Source organism: Blennius ocellaris (assembly GCF_963422515.1).
Source record: "Blennius ocellaris genome assembly, chromosome: 18".
Classification (NCBI taxonomy): domain Eukaryota; kingdom Metazoa; phylum Chordata; class Actinopteri; order Blenniiformes; family Blenniidae; genus Blennius; species Blennius ocellaris.
This window is the reverse complement of record NC_137667.1, coordinates 18,751,792-18,768,501: the sequence shown is the minus strand read 5'-3', so window position 1 is coordinate 18,768,501 and position 16,710 is coordinate 18,751,792. Positions and strand designations below refer to the sequence as shown.

The 16,710-nt window shown below is 44.4% G+C and overlaps 1 protein-coding gene across 1 annotated transcript in view; it reads right to left on the bottom strand.

The window, feature by feature from the left end:
• col12a1b (collagen, type XII, alpha 1b) overlaps window positions 1-16,710 on the bottom strand; it is a 132,048-nt gene that overhangs the window by 107,440 nt on the left and 7,898 nt on the right. The window contains 8 exon segments of the mRNA XM_080513816.1: window positions 3,066-3,341; window positions 4,072-4,350; window positions 8,424-9,026; window positions 9,218-9,508; window positions 9,973-10,146; window positions 12,150-12,314; window positions 13,062-13,325; window positions 15,544-15,603. Coding sequence (XP_080369942.1) covers window positions 3,066-3,341; window positions 4,072-4,350; window positions 8,424-9,026; window positions 9,218-9,508; window positions 9,973-10,146; window positions 12,150-12,314; window positions 13,062-13,325; window positions 15,544-15,603 — 2,112 coding nt within the window.

Below are 16,710 nucleotides of genomic sequence, written 5' to 3'. Positions count from 1 at the left end.
GAGTCACTATGAAGGATTGCTGAGGCCATTCTCTGGACCTGTTTAGTGAACAGGGAGGCTGGAAAAGACTGAGGCTCACCAATAAGACGACTGCACCATTTTACTATTTGGTTCAGTGAGCTTCTCTCTTTTAAAGAGGTCTGACCGAACCAGGCCACAAAAAGATCAAACAGACTCATTAAAAGACTCCTCGAAATTCATCAATAATAATCCCCAGGTATCTATATGATTGCACTTGCTCTATTTTCTGGCCTTTAATTAAAGTGACACTGTGTCTTGTAAAATCATTGACCGTGTCTTTTATTTTTAATATATTCACTTGAAGGATTGGGACTCTTCACACCACTGTACAAACTCATTCACGACTGGGCCGTGACTGGTCCGCCCTCCTTCAGGAGGCTGACAATAACAGAGTCATCTTGATGTCTGCTCCGACACGTTTGTGTAAAGGGGCGACGGCAATAATGCTGAGTTAGTTTGTCTTTAACCTTCCATAAATGAACATTTAGAGAGACAACATGAAGAATTAGCTCAAGGATTGGCAGCAATCTAAAGCTATTGAGCCTCATTTTGGTCATTATTCTGAGTTTACATGCAATTTTCTATTGTTTTGCATCGACGGCATAGCTACTATTAAAGGCTCAATACTTTTGTATTTAAACTTCCGTAAAGGTTCATTTAGTGGGACACAATCATCAGGAATTAGCTGAAGGATTACCGTTAATGCTCAGATATTTAGCTTGCATTTGGTTATTGTTTTCAATTAGTTTTCAGCTGTTTTGGATTATGGTGGCCTTATTCTTCAGTAATCAGTGCTCTTGTATTGAACCTTCCAGAAATGGTGTCTTACAGACAAAAGGAATTCCCTCCAGGATTAGGAATTTCTTGTTTTGGATTTAATGTTGTTTAGTTGGTTTGGATTCAAGGTGAATTTGCTGTTCCAGCTCAGTCTCACTGCTTTGTGTATCCGATGCTTCATAAAGGGCCGAAATCAAATATTTAGAATTGTTTTCCTGACTTCCTGAGTCGCTTTAAGGTTTTTTGCTTTAATTTGCAGGATATTAACTGAACACAAAATCTGAATCCCAGTGTCAAAAGTTGAGTTTTTGCTAAGCTGTCATTGGGGATCAAAACCGTGTCTGTGTTGCATTGCAAAGTATTTGAGAGAAACTTCATGGTCTTATTAATCATGCACCGCGTCCTTGAGTGGAAAGAAAGGGAAAAAAAACTAAACTTGGAGGAAAACAGTCCGTTTCTTTCGTCCTTGACTGAGCCACTGAACTCTCGGTCGCATCGTAGCAGCAGGAAAAAGTAGAAAAAGGTGTTTGTGCTGGGCTGCCACCAAGACCAAACCAAGCCTGAAGTGTGCCGGAGCATGTCTCCCCTCAAGAATAATCATGGAAATGAAGCAACGCGCTCGCTTTCACCGCCTGATATTAACGCTCGCTGCTTTATTGCTGCTGAATCCTGCATGAACACCCAGACGCTAAGTGCACGCTCGTCCAGAGTGGAGCCCTACAGAAAACCTTCATATCTGTGAGATAAAGTCATAATGGGAACAATATTGCTCGCCATACGAGGAGGAGGGAGGAGGGAGGAGGGAGGAGGGAGGAGGGAGGAGGAAAGCATGAATCCATATGAGAGCCAGCTGCGTGTTTCATGTCAAAGACGTGCAAAGTGGAATTAATGCTGTCTCTTTGTGTAAACCGTCAAAACGTAACCCCCCCCCCTCCCAAAACAAAACAAAACAAAAAAATCAGCTCCGACGACGCGCAGCTGCAGGCTGGAGGTGAACCATACACACCATCAACGTGCAAAGACAAGCTCTTTCTGCATTAGAATCCAGTGCTGGGTATCACACTGTGATCTCACTACTTGTGGCAGTGATACCAGTAACTGGTTGCTATGATGAAAGAAGTATCACAGTGGAATCTTTTGAAATTTCACCCCCCCCCCAAGCTCATCGCTTTTGTCAAATGTGAAAAGACGAGCGTTTATTAGCCGTCTTCCCCTTTCCCATTCATTGAGCTAAATGTTGCCCATAGCTGACGTTCAAATCATTAACATTAGGGATGCACCGATACCGGTATCTGGTCCGATACTGATCGTACTCGTTACACAACTTGTCGGCAACGTCAGCAAGCAGGTCGACAATAGAGGACGAGCGATGTCCACTGTTTGGAGATTCTTTAATCTTTACGAGAATGACAAAAGTAAGACGTTTTGTAAATTATGTTCTGCCAAAATATCAAGAGGCAGTGAAAGCCAAACTTCACATATATAAATATCCAGAGACATTTGGACCTGCAGAGTGGCCCGATGCCCTACGCATACCGTCGACGTGGTCATGTTCTGGGCCTTCGCGCTGGTGGAGGTGAGTGTAGCAGCGACACAGAGGTGGGTCCTATATAGCCTTGGAGTATCATTTGGGTAAGGAGTATAAATTAGGCTTTATGGCATGTAATGAGTACGGGTATGGGTACTCTGCACTGGCAAATAGCTAAAGGTTCGTATTCATACTTCCTTCTACGAAGTGCTAATGTTCAGCAACTTGACCAGTAATGCTACTTACAAATAAGCTAAGTAACCTCTGTATATGTGATATGTAACTTCCTGTTGCTCACACAAGATCCACTGAACACAAGCTGTTCATGTCTATCAATTTTTTTTTTCTTAACAGTTTTCTCCCAATAAAGCCAAGAGTCTTCTGCAGAAGTCTAAAGGACTACAGTCTCTTGAGGTGAAAGAAATCCTGTTCCCGGCTGTTCACCGGCTCTGAGTACATGTTGACCCTCTCCCATCTCCCAGCTCTTTTCTGTTTTTTTTTTCATTCCTTTCCCTTTAAGGCCGCACAGAATCCGAGGAGGAGCTCCATGGGTGGCGACTCACACCGACTCCGCAGGGCGAGGAGTTCCCACCTCCTCTGGGGTCAAAAATGTGCCGACTCCGGGCACTCCCAGGCAGTTTAGAGAACACCCACACGCAAAAGCACAGACGACGACGTCTAACTTTTAACTCGCTTCCTCAGTTTTCTCTCCATGTGAACGGCGGTGACGCGCTCTCACCTTGTTTGGTGGTGCCGTCGGTCTGCAGCGCCACGCCGGGGCCCGAGTCGTAGTCGGGGGTGACGGTGACCCGGTAGGTGGTTTGGGGCTGCAGCCGCTGCAGCACGGTGGTGGTCTCCGAGCCGCCGACGGCGGTCTCCACGGCGGCGCTCTCGTCCCCGACGGGTGCGTAGGACAGGCGGTAGCGGGTGACGGCTCCCGGAGCCGGCTGCCACGACACCCTGAAGCTGTCCGTCGTCTCTTGAGAAACTCGCAGGTTGCGAACGGAGCCCAGTTCTGCAACAGGGGTTCATGATTCAAACAACTGAGGATTAAAGAATGAGCCGCGAGGAGAACGCCTTCAGTAGAAAGTGACGAGAAACATTTCGTAGTTTGGTTCCTTCGTCCTCAAGTTGATGGTCTTTGACTCACGGTCACGACATCTGATGATGTTCAAGGTTTTAAAAAGCAGTTAAGTAGTGTTGAGATGAAATTGCAGACTGTATAAGACAGTCAGTCATTACACTGCCCTGTGCTTTGGTGTTTTTAGTGTCTATGATTTGTAACTTTTTTCCATTTCTGTCCTGAAAAAGCCTGATTTTTGGGTCCAAAATCAGTGTTTTCTTTCATTATTTCCTAATTAAGGAAATATTTTGTTCAGTAATTGTCATAGATCTGATATTAAAAATAAACAGATTAAAACCTATGAAAAAACATAAACCGTCTTTTTTTTTGGTTCTGACAAACTGCACAAAGCCAGAAGAGATACATTATATTGGCATGGAGGACTGATCAAAGTGTTAAATTATCACATTTAACACGCTACAAGAATATGTTTACTGTTCATAAGAAAAGACCAGAAACCATTATTTGACCAGTGTTTGTTTAAATGAAGCATCTCATATAAATCATAAAATGAAACACACCATAAATGACCACTACGATGTGGTCAACAGCATTATTTATCCAAACTACATAATGCTTCCTTCCTTTGTGTGTTTAAAAAAAAAAAAATACAGATAAATACCTTCCCGAGTGGTCTCGTAGCCGGTCACGGGCAGACTGTCCCCCTTCTCGTACTGGGCATAGACTTTGACTTCGTAGCGGGTGGCGGGGTTGAGGTGGGGCAGCAGTGCGGTGAGGTCGTTTCCCGGCACGGACATGGAGACGAAGTGTCCGTTCACGTCGTCGGCCGGCTTGAACTGCACCAGGTAGGACTGCACGTTGTTGGCGTCGATCCCCCACAAGGCCCTGAGGCTCCGGGAGCTGATCTCAGAGAAGGTCAGGTCTCTCGGTTGCGTCAGTTCTATAAAAAAAATTAAAATAAATGGGCAACGGTTTGAGTTTTATACGCTGCTGCAGCTCATATTTTGTGCAGAGTTCAGGATTTAACAAGGGTGAGTAGAGTCAGCAATGGTATAAACATGAGGAAATAGGATTTAGGAGGGGGGGGGGGGAGTAATTAGGTGGCTTTGAATTGGGTTACGTTGGGTTGAGCGAGTTTTAGTTTTAGAGTTTCCACCCTGCCCAAGGATAATTTCTTACTTGCACCGTTGAGCTGCCATGTTTTCTAATAACAGCCAATTTGGTCAAGTCAGATTTGAAGAGATGCTCATTAGAGACACTTCATAAGTCGTGATTTCTCCATCTAAAGAATGTGACGAGATCAGCATAAAAGGACTTCGGTATCGATGACCTGAACTCGACACTTTTGTTCCAGTGAGAAATTATTTTTTGAGGGCAAAGTGACGTTCGATAAATCTGATACGCGGTCACAGTCTGTCAACGTGAAAGCGACCCCAGATGTGAAATCTCTCCGTGACCCCACCCCCCTTCCGCCAGACAAAAAGCAACAGGTCCCATTTGGAGTCCCGTTGGTGGAGATTTAATGGTCCACACACAGCGAGCTGCGAAAGATGTTGTTTCCCTTCAAGGCGATTTAAGACTCGACTCAGCCCGACCCTGACTAATGAAATCAGTGGAGTCTGCAGCTGATTTGTCAGACACGATGAACATGTTACCTTAAGCGGTTGGCCAGCAGGCCGGGACTTGCATCATCGAGCGCCTCGGATCGTTCTGGTGGGGGAAAAAAACTAAAATCCGTTCCGCAAATTGTATTCCTGAAAGTCTTTTTAGGTAGTTATCCACAGAACATTAACTGCAGATGGCAGAAAAATACAAATAAATGAGCACGAAACTAACTGAGCCGAGCTTTTTGCGTAGTAGACATTTTTTTTTTAAAAAGACTTTATTCAGGCAAAAGGAAAGACTTTTGATTTGGCTGTAGATGAAGTTGGTTTGACCTAAAGACAGCCAAACAACTTCTCTTACAACTTCCTTATTTAAAGACCACCAGGAGGGCGGACGCTGCTGACAGTGCACTTTGTGCTCACACGCTGTAAAAATGGACGAGCTGAAAACGCTAAAGGCTAAAAGGTTACGTGAACTAGAAAGTCACACTAAAGTAACCCATGCTACGAAGGCTGCATGATATTAGTTAAACATGCAGTATGCAACATTGATATTGAGTACTGCGATAACCATATCATTTGAGGGTTTCCTCTGCTCCCACAGTCCAAAAACATGCGTGTGAGTTTCACACGCTCCATCAGTTCATGCTGGATCTCAGCAGCCACACCCAGGAACCTTCGCTCCATTAACACGTCCACATCGTTTAAATATCAGAGCCCGAATTCACGAAGCGTCTCAGAGAACTCATAAATTGGCCTAAAAATTCCTATCAAGGAATCTCACCTTAAAAGTGATTGAGGAAGTGTCCAAGATAACTCTGATCAAGGAGTTGACAGCAAAAGCCTCTGTGCTCCTCATAATGAATGGAGAGTAAAACTAACCCATCAAATATAAAAAAAAAGTGTAATATTGAAAATTATTTTATGTCATGATAGTGAATTTCATTTGTACACAGCTTAAAATAATTGAACTTACCTCGTTCACAGGCCAATTATTATATTAATTTGATTATTGTTATCTTTTCTGTCCACGCCGGTATTTTTACCACTTAATGTATTATAATGATATTAATGGTGGACGTGGACGCAGCCGTCACCAATTCCTGTGATGAGTGGAGATCTTTTAAAAAGAGATTTGATTTGGCAGAATGATGAAAATAAACAACCTGAATGGATACCAAACAAAAGACGAATGCTAAAACGTAGTAGTTTTGTGACATATATGAATTAAATGCTCAATTAGAAAATGTTCTACTCCCTCAATATCAAGAGGGCTCGTGATTTTGCTGTGCAGCAAAACAAGGGGGGATAAATATTTGAGGCCAATAAGAAGACAATTCCAGTTTTTTTTAGACTGATGTCAAGAAAAAAAAAAAAAAAACCTGTCTTGCGTTCGGACCAGGAAGTACAATCCGGTCAGGGTTCTTGCCTTGCTTGCCGTTTGAACCAGTGAATCCGTAGCTTGTTGAGTTTTTTTTAGAAGGTGCGACTGTGCAGCTCATTATTGCTCCTGCACACCTCATCGTGTTGACATGAAGTCTTTATTACACAACAATTGCATAAATGTTATATCACATCAATCGAAGCCGGCGTGAGTCACGCTGAGGCAGACGTGGAATCTCTCGCTGGCAAAACACTGATCCATTCTTCTTTCTTGTTTTTTTTTTTTCCTTGCATTTCTGTGTAACTCTTCCTGTTTGCTTAAACTGGACCACCAGATGTCCGAGTGGGGGTCCGCCTGATGATTTCAGTGCAAAGAATGCCTTTTAAAGTCCCGCATTGTTTACGTGACAGACTGCACACCTGACAGTCTGCATCTGTCCCGATGTGGTAACACTGAGTCATCTGGAGCTGCGGCTCCGTTTTAAACAAACGCAAACACAACTGTGCAACCACAGTTTGACCCACTTCTACAATTTCCACATGCAGGCACTCTCCCTGCCCTTGAAAGATCAAAAAGGTGGACATGTGTTTTACACATTTTGGCCAAAACGAGGGTTTAGCTGAAAAAGACACGCTTGGAAGAGTGACATGAAAGTAATTGTCTGCATCTGGGCGGCTTTCGGTACTATTGTGTGTTCTCCATGAAAAAAGAAAAAAAGGGTGGTAGAGCGCTTTTTATAATTGAACATCTGAATGTTGTTTTGATCACAGCAAATATGGCAAATAATACCGATCACCTGTTAAGATGCAACATCTGCATGAGTCGGGAAAGGACTATAACTTTTGAATTATTGTGTAAAAGCATTAGAACTCCTTCGGAGTGCAAATAAACTAAATTGCTTACAGGTGGCTGAAGGCATTAGCATAATGCTAGGAAATAATCTGGTATTAGAAATAATGATTCACGCCATTTAACTGCTTAAGAAAAGCTACGGTCATCACAACGGAGGAACAAGTGCCATTGCTTAGCACACCAACCAAGTGCTGCAACGAGTCCGTGTCCGGGTGGCCCCACCCACAGTTCAGCAGAAAGATAAGAAGAGTGTGGAGGATTTAAATCACTTACAAACAGCTAAAGGTATTAGTATAACCCTGAGAAATCTATAACTGAAATTAAAAAAAACAAAACTCTTCCTATTGTTCATAGTGAGTCATTCATAGCCTTTTACCACATAACTTCCTTTAAGACTTCTAAAGGTTTTAACATAACACTGATAACACTGTAATTACCAGTGTAATGTCAGTTAAATAATAGCTATTCAACGATTTAAATATCCAACCAAGTACTGCAACAATTACATAAACAAGTAAGGAAGCTGACAACCTGTTATCCTCGTAGCTCTTAAAGCTATCAGGAGTGTTCCAGAAGCATAATCCTCTGTTTTACCCATCTCCCTACTTGAACACAACTGAACACAACAAGTGGCTCATAATCGGGATCTCTGCAGAGCTCCCGATTCTCAGACATATTTGACAATGGGAGACGTCTGGCAAAAATTTTTAAAAAAGTGTCCACAACAGGAATGAAATTGGACACACCTGGTTTCACTGTTAAAAACAGCCACATTTTCAGACAGAGAAACTTTCAACTGAGTCACAAGCGTCAACAAATTGCTGCTTTTCTGCCAACCTCAATCCAAAACATTCCAGTTTAAGTCTTCAAATTAAAAAAAAAAATTTATATTTTAACTCAATTCCTTAAACTTTTTTTAAATCATACAATTGACTTGTTGACTTCACTCTGTTGTTGAAGTGAGAATCAACCCCACGTTTTTTCTCCTTCAATCTGTAGAACATTTAAGTTGCTGATGTTGAGATAATTCATTCATTTAGCCAAACAAAATGCAATTAAATATCTGAAAATATATCAATAAAACCCAACTGATAAACCAGGAGTGAAAAGCTCCCGGCTCAAAAGAAGTCTCACAGAGCAGCGTCATCGGCATAGAGGCGTAACGTCACTTACGTCTCTGGAAGATCTTCTGAATCTCCTGCTCGATCCTCAGGCAGATGGACTGTGTGAGCTCATTGGAAATCCTCTGGAAGGCATCGAAATCCTCCACGGTGTACACGTGGGTCTCAGCTGGTGTGTTGGCGATGGCTTCAAGTTCACTTCTTACGGCGTCCTTGACGCCCACGGCGAAGATCTCCACGTCGGAGCTCCTCAGCCTGGTGGCCGGATCCTGGAAGGCGTCGGACGACTTGCCGTCCGTGATGAGGATGGTGACTCGGGGGACGTTGAACCGCGCCCCCCTGTTGGGCTGGAAGATCTTCTCCCTCACGTAGGTCATGGCCCTGCCGGTGTTGGTGGAGCCGCCGCGGTACGGGAAGGTCCTGACGGCTTTGACCATGGCGTTCAGGTCGTGGTGTGTGTTCAGGTAAAACTCGGTGTGAGGGTCCCGGCTGTACTGGACCAAGCTGATCTGAACCTTGTCTCGCCCGATATCAAACGAGTTCACCAGCACCTCCAGGAAGGCTCTCACTTTGGCAAAATTGGCCAGACCAATGCTGTAGGATCCGTCCACCAGGAGGACGACGTCCGCCTGCACGTCCACGCCAAGCGAGCACTCTGGATGGGAAAAGAATTTAAAAAAACCTTTTAGTGGAAATATTCCTAAAGCTATTCCTCCTGAGAGTGACGGCATGAGACATTCTAAAGACATTTGGAGGAGTTTCACTCTCGCCCTTAAAAGTCAAAATTGACCGAAAGCCCAAAATGACCTCGTAAAAAGACGACTGCTCTCAATATTTCATACTCACCCACTGAGACTTTAACTGGCTGAGTCTTCTGCATGACTGTGACAGGATCGCTGGGCATCAGACCCTTCAGAGCGAACAGACTGATCTCGTACTCCGTGTCTGGTGAAAGATCCCTGACCACCACCGAGGTCTGGCCCGGCCCCACGTACAGATCCTGCCGCCGGCTGCCGGCCATCATGGGAATCATCTGAACCTTGTATCCGGAAACGTCTCCGATGGACGGATCCCAAGTCACCCGCATGGACTTTGAGGCCACCTCCAGGACTTGAAGGTTATAGGCGGGCTCGATGACTGCAGGGGACAATAAGGAGGAGAAGATCATGTATCTGAAAACCTAAAGTGTGAAACAGGAACCCCAATGCAATAATGATGAGCTTCTACTAAATAAATGGTTAGAAGCATATAAGCCATATCTTTTTTTTTCCAAATAAATTACATTTTATGAACTCCAGGTGGTGTCATTTTAACATTACGCAACTGGAATTTTTATTTGTTAATCCGTAATTAGTTGCAAAAATAAATGACTTTAATGTTACAACAAGCAAATTTTGCTTTAGATTCCTGATATCGCTGTTTTTTTTTTTGGTTTTTTTTACGGCAATATTTCAGCACTCTTTAGTCGGCGCTGATCTCTGGCTGCTCTCGACACGACACCAGCAACCTGCCGACTTTGTCAAAGACGCACTTTCTTCTTCCAGAATCTTGCACTTTTTTTAAAGAAAACCAGCAGGATCATGATGCAAAACAAGTCTCACATTCTTCTCCGCTGACGAGGGAGTTCAGCTGATCTTCCACGCCGCCGCACAGCTGAGTGATGAGCTCCTTCTGCACGTTTCTGATCTGGTCGAAGTTGGCGACGCTAAAGACGTGGGTTCTGTGAGGCGCGGAAGCCATCTGCTTCATCTCTTCCTCGTCCGCCTGCTGGACACCTAAATAGAAAAAAATTAAAGAAATGCAGTTTTGAATATAGTCACCTTGTGTCGGCCACGCCACTGCATGACGATACGGTTGATCGTGGCTTAAGACCACTTTTACTCCACAATGGCTCGAGCGAAAACATTATTATTTTTGAGAACAATACACTATATATACATATATCAACAATGGCATTTTCTTGGACAGGCGACCAAGTTGAATTATCATTACGACGACTGTCAACTACAAAACTGCCAAGTCCAGGAGGATATGGACTGGGAGTCGTGTCCCTCTGGAGGAAACACTGTGCCTCTACTGAGCATGTGCAGAAGAGCACATGTGTTGTCGTGTAAACAGGGCCTGAGTCCAGGGGTTTCCTGACCGCCGGTGTCACTGAGGTCATCTTCTGACTTTTAGGAAATGTGAAAACAGCTCCCCCCGACAGATGCCAACAACCAATAGAAATCCGTCAGAAAACAACCTGACGAACAAAGTGATAAAAAACGCTGCACCAAAGGAAACACCGTAGCGCGAAACATTTCTGAGGAGGTAAAATGCTGGACCACTGAATTCTGCATCTACAAGCATGTAAATACTGCGAGAACAACAACTTCATCGACGCATTGGTGGCGTTCAATGACGAACTGCAAGAAAACGTTGCTTTTCTCGCAGTTTAACTCGTATATCTTAGTGGCCTTCACCTCCGATTCAGTGGAAACCAAAGTCATACTTAATCTGAAGAAATCCACGTCACTCGGAGCGGCGGCTCATAAATTCACAACAGTGTTCGGAAGGTGGACGGATGGAAGTGGAGCTGAAAGCCAAGTGGTGAGAAGTGCTGTCGGGTTGGGTTGATGCCGCCCTTGTAAAGACGCTGGCGTGGTCGGAGGATTAGTGCGTCCGGGGTTAACTGGTGTTTTTGCTCCAGGCGTGTAAATAAACACTGGACCATGTGAGCAATTTGCCAACAAAGTTGGGTGAAAGTTTTGCGCATATTAAAAGTTATTTTCTATTCATCCACTTTGGATGGAAAGTCTGACAGCTCCATGTGAACGCAGTCACACTTCTTCCTCAAGCTCCCAGTCCCGTGTTCCTCCGCTGGACGAGCCGTCAGCCTGCACGCTTTGTTCCAAGTTCAACTCTAAAACACTGCGTTTCAGAAACCTGTGTGACCCGCTGAGGTGGACAGTGACAGGTCCTCGCTTCATGTTTAACGTCTTGACGTTTCTCCCAAAGGATAAAGCTTCAGGTTTGATCTTCGATCTTTTCCAACTGCTGCAACTTTCACTATAGAGTATAAAACGGGTTTGACCAAATATTTCCACCCAAATGCTGCACGTGCAGCTTTTACTCGATTAGTGTGTCGCCTGTAACAATCAAAATGCTGTTACATTATTTCTGATATCCCAATCTTACGCCACCACTGCCCCTAAAAGATGTTTATACACCGAGTTATCAGCACTTTCTATCTATAAATATTTGCTTTCGTCACCATTATCAGAGCCACCCCATAAAATTTCAGCCTGTGATCCGAATGCAGCTTTACAAGCGTTGTGAAATCCAGCCAAGTCGTCTCCACGCTTCAGAACAACTCTCCAGCTAACCCTTTGAAAACCAAAAAAAAAAGAAAAAAAAACCTCTTAATGACTGGAAAACCTCCAGAAACTGGATGGCAGGCTGATAAGAGGCCTGCGGGGGCAGTGGAGGAAGTTCACGGCGTGACTCACGCCCCCTCCCCCCCCAATCACCCGGGGCCGCCCCGCGAAACGAGATTTATTGTGAATAATATTTAACCGGTGGGTCTCGCTTGACAACAGAGAAACAGTCCCGCTCCCGTCTGTGGAAAGTGTGAGCCGAGCCGCGGCGTCAACCCGCCGTCGCTCGCTCCAGACGCAGGAGTTCTACCCTGGTTCCATTGTGACGTCGACGCCTATTGTTACCGAGTGAAAGCGAGTGGGGGGAAAAAAAAGAAAAAAGTGGGCTGCGCAGGGCAGTAAAAGTTGTTCTGGCTGCGTACCGAGCACAAAGATCTCCACCCCCTTGCTGCGGAGCTGCCTGGCGTAGCTCTCCACCGCATCCTCAGATTTGCCGTCGGTGATGATCACCAGCGCTCTGGGAAAACCCTTCCTGGCGCCGGCCTCCTCGGTGAGAGCAGTTGTCAGGAGGTAGTCGAGGGCGTTGCCTGCACCAGTGAGACACAAAAGGTGTTGTTTTTAAAGAAAAGAAAAACCATTGGAAAGAGAGGTGTGGATTGATGGAGGTGATGGAGGTGATGGAGGAGCTCACGGGTCCTCCATCATGTGAATTTCCAGAAATAATTGCTTTCACAAGTTGTTAAGCACATTTGGACCAAGTTTTTCACAAATGTCACTTAATTAAAATTACAGACACACGGTTCATCGGTTTTATCGAATTCGCCGCCATAATTTTCATCAATCCACGTGGTCGCTGCTCGGTCATAATTTCACTCTTTGGTCATACATTATTCAACTTTTCTCTGTATTCACAATGATTGAAGTTGCTCGTCCCTGATGTAGAGGCGTGTCACACGCCAGAAAACACAACATTCCTTTGTTTTCATTTCAATTAGTGACTTATCCAGTTCCTAATATATTTTATACGGATATTTTGGGCTAAATTTTAAGTAAAACTGAATGTATTTGACCGTTTATATCTCACACACGTCATGTATCCTCACTACTTTCTCACTGCTGCCCCTTGAGGTAACATGAAGTACTGCACTGTTAAATCCAATCCAGTCATACTCGCTTTCAGATCAACACACTTATTCAGTGAAATGATGTTAAATGAATCTCATTTCCCCCCCCCCCCCGACTGTGGAGAAGCGGTGGTGGAGGACATGAAGTAATAAAGCGGTGGTGGAGGACATGAAGTAAAAAAGCGGTGGTGGAGGACGTGCGTCCCTCACCTGTGCGGCTGCTGCCCCCCTTGTAGGGCAGTGAGCTGATGGCGCGCAGCAGAGCCGGGCGCGTCAGGTGTTCGTCCAGCCTGAACTCGGTGGCGGCGTCGTCGCCGTACTGCACCACGCCCACCCGCGTCTTGTCCTCGCCGATCTGGAAGGCCCCGGCCGCCGCCGACAGGAAGCTGCGGACGTGCTTGAAGTTGGGCCTGCCGACGCTCCAGGAGCCGTCCACCAGGAACATGACATCAGCCACCGCGCTCGCTGAGCATTCTGGGAGAAGAGGAGCAAACTGAATGAGCGGAGGAGAGTGGGGGGGGGATTTTCATAATCCACCAGAAACATGGAGATTGTTTCCCCGTTTATTAGATGATCAGACGTCAGGTTATTTACGCAGTAATGTTATATTAAAGATCAATAACATAACAAATCCTAAATGTTGCTTATATATGTCAAGTTTTACAGCAGCAGTAGTAATACACATCAGATTTGTGGGGTTATTTACAATATAAAGACAATAATTATTGGGTGTTTTAACTGATGTGCAATATAGTGGTAATCAGATCATAATAAATATAGTTATTCATATTATATTTGTAATAAATGTCTCATTCTAATTAGATTAGATTCAATAAAACAGTCATGAATATTATGCTTGTTGGCTTTTATCCAGTAAAACTTGAATACATTTTAAAGCCTTTAGGAATTTAGTGAGAATTTAAAAATAGAGACACTTGTACTTGTTTCATGTTTGTTTTTGTCAGAGGATCACATGGATGTAAAACGTGTACCAGGACTAAACATGAGACAACCCTGCCTGTCCACCGTCCACTGAGTCCACACTCTTCAGACATAGCACAGCGAGCAGCCAAACGCTTGTTGTTTTCCAACATGTGTGCATTTTTTATGTGGTTTAAAAAGCTGCTGAGAGCGAGTGCTGTCGGTTTCCCGCGCTGTTTACGAGACCTCCCACGTGTTTCCAACTGTTTGCACCACCGAAATGTTTTTGCTGTGGTACCAAGCGTTAAAAACAAAACAAAAAAATAAAAAAAATACTCAATGATTTTGTAGATCTGTTCACTTAAAATTAATTGGGGGGGGAGATAAAACATTTCCAGAAGTAAACTAAAGAAAGTTCAAACTTTAGCGCGATAATCCTCACATCAAATAATCCCTAATCTATTGTTCTTCATGAAAATAGAGTTGAACTTTTTCTTTGTGCCATTTATTTTTACTTCATTTGTGTAAATGAATGCCCTGCGTTAAGAGTGAAAACTCGTCTTTTTTTTTCTTTTTGCAAAAGTTTTCGGGGCAACATTTTCAAGACATTTCCACAAAAACGATGTAGCGAAGCCACAAGTTGGCGCTGTTGTTTTTATAATTAAACCACGCACACATGCGTGCAGAGAACAATACGCTATAAACTTTAACAATGGGAGTACTCGGACATTCTTAAAAAAAATTAATAAAAATAAGCCACGTTTTCTCCGGTTTTCAAAAAGTTGCCACAGAGACGGACTTGGAGCGTTTTCAAAAAGTTGTGTTTTCAGTGCATCCGAGCACCGTTGTTTTCACAATAGCGGGAGCTGAGCCTTTACTTTGAGTTAAGAGGAAGCCTCTTTTTATAGCTTTGTTCACCTGGAAATGCAATAGTTGTAACAAACATTGTTTGTATTAAAGTTTTTTAAATATTGTGTTATTTTAATAAATTATTAAGTTAAATTATCAAGCCATTTATATCTTGTCACGTTTTATTTTTCTCCACCGAATGTCACCTATTGGTGAAATTGAATAAATAAATTGACTTTTTTCAAAACTATTTTGAAGGGTTAGAAAAAAATATAGCAAATTTGTTAACAGTAAGATCAAATAGGATGAATGAATGAGTTCTCTGAAGAAGAAAACTCAGCATAACTTTGATTCCAATGGAAGGATACGTTTTGGCTGATTTAGTGACGTTAAATGAATTTTTATGTTTACTATTCATTGTTTATAGTTTTTAGGACCCCCACGGCAACATTGCTGCGATTCAAACGTGCTCTCTGGGAGTTTCCTCATGACTTTCTTCTGGTGAAAAGAAGGAAAATCATCTCGTCATCATGTGCGGAACAGCGGCAGAAGTAGCAGCGGTGCTCTTGTAAATCAGCCTCTGTAATGGTTTCCACTTCTCTCAGCACTCTGAGGGCTGGGCTCGCTCCGGGAACCCGGCTCCGACCCCCGGCACTGAGCATGTGCGGCTTCCTCCTCCTCCTCCTCCTCCTCCTCCTCCACCACCACTGGCATAACGAGCCGGCCGGGAACCAAAAACCCATGACTGAATCCTGGAGAGATTTACGGGGGCCCAATTCTGATTATTCCTATACAATGGGATGTTGTGTGGTTGGGAACCTCCCTCTGCTGCTGCTGAGCTCACGCAGATGGACGCTGCCCGGAACAAAACTCAGGGGGGGTGGGGGGGGGGGAGGGGGGGCCGGTTGAGAATAAGACTTACTGACTGACTCCGAAGGGTCGGGTTTCCTGGAAGGTCCTCTGGAGGTGCCACTTGACTCAACTGAAAGACAACAGAACAATCAAACAAGTCATGTCAACCGATGTCGATTCCAAGAAAAAACAATATCCTCACTTGATGTCATGATTCGGAAACATTTCCTGTCAGTAACTGTCGCTGCCCCCCCCCCCATCTCCACCCCAAACTGTCATCACTGGAACCGACCCGTCATCCCTTCCCGTCCGCCAGACTCGACACCAGCGGACAATGTAATGTAATAAACTGTCCTTTCTTGCAGTCGCAGCGGAGATGTGGCCTGATGTCACACCAGCTGTAGGATTTCCAGGGAATCTCCGACGCTTGGAGGGTTTCTGGGATCTTCGGTGGTGCCGAGCAGGCGTCCCCCACCAGAAATACTGCGGCTGCGAAACTGGGTCAGCGCTTTGCACGAGGGAAGACCCGACGCTCGTTCCGTGAAGGCCTTGAGGTGGAAGGCAGAGGACGACCACGGAGCCACTGATGCCTCCTTGCTGCTGAGACCTCTCAAAATCTGTCATTTTCAACTCATTTTTACTTTTGAAAGCGTCAAACTGCAGATACAAGGAACGCTGCATGCCAGTGATGACCTCATTCCCTCAGATCCCGAAGAATGAAGAGCGATAAACTACACAGTCGTGCAAATAGACTGCACTTTCACAGCTAATTAAATAATAATTAAAACCGTGATTATTTGTTGTGACCGAGGCCCCATTTATGTGACATGTAATATCAAATCGTCTTCACTTAAATCCACAGCTTGAAATAAGACTTCACTTTTCAGTACTGTGGTCTGACTGGAAGGTAACAGATTACTATAATCAACCCAGTAATCACTTATTTGTAATCAGTAACTTCAAGGGAGTCAATCCCCTGAAAATGGGCCACTGGAGATCTCTGTACGGGAAAGATCACCTCAGGTGTAGTTTGTACGTGTCACATTAAACAAGTGGTTTAAATGGTTTAAACTTCCCTGAATTTGCTCTGAATTGTCTTTTGTGTCGCCGAGCGTGAAGCCAAACCCTGTGTTCTCCCCGACGAACTGATCAGACTAACCAGAACCACTGGGCAGGCTTCACATGGAGCTTTTCACTCTGCCCTGGGTGCTTCTTCGTTCCAACTCTGGAAATGTTT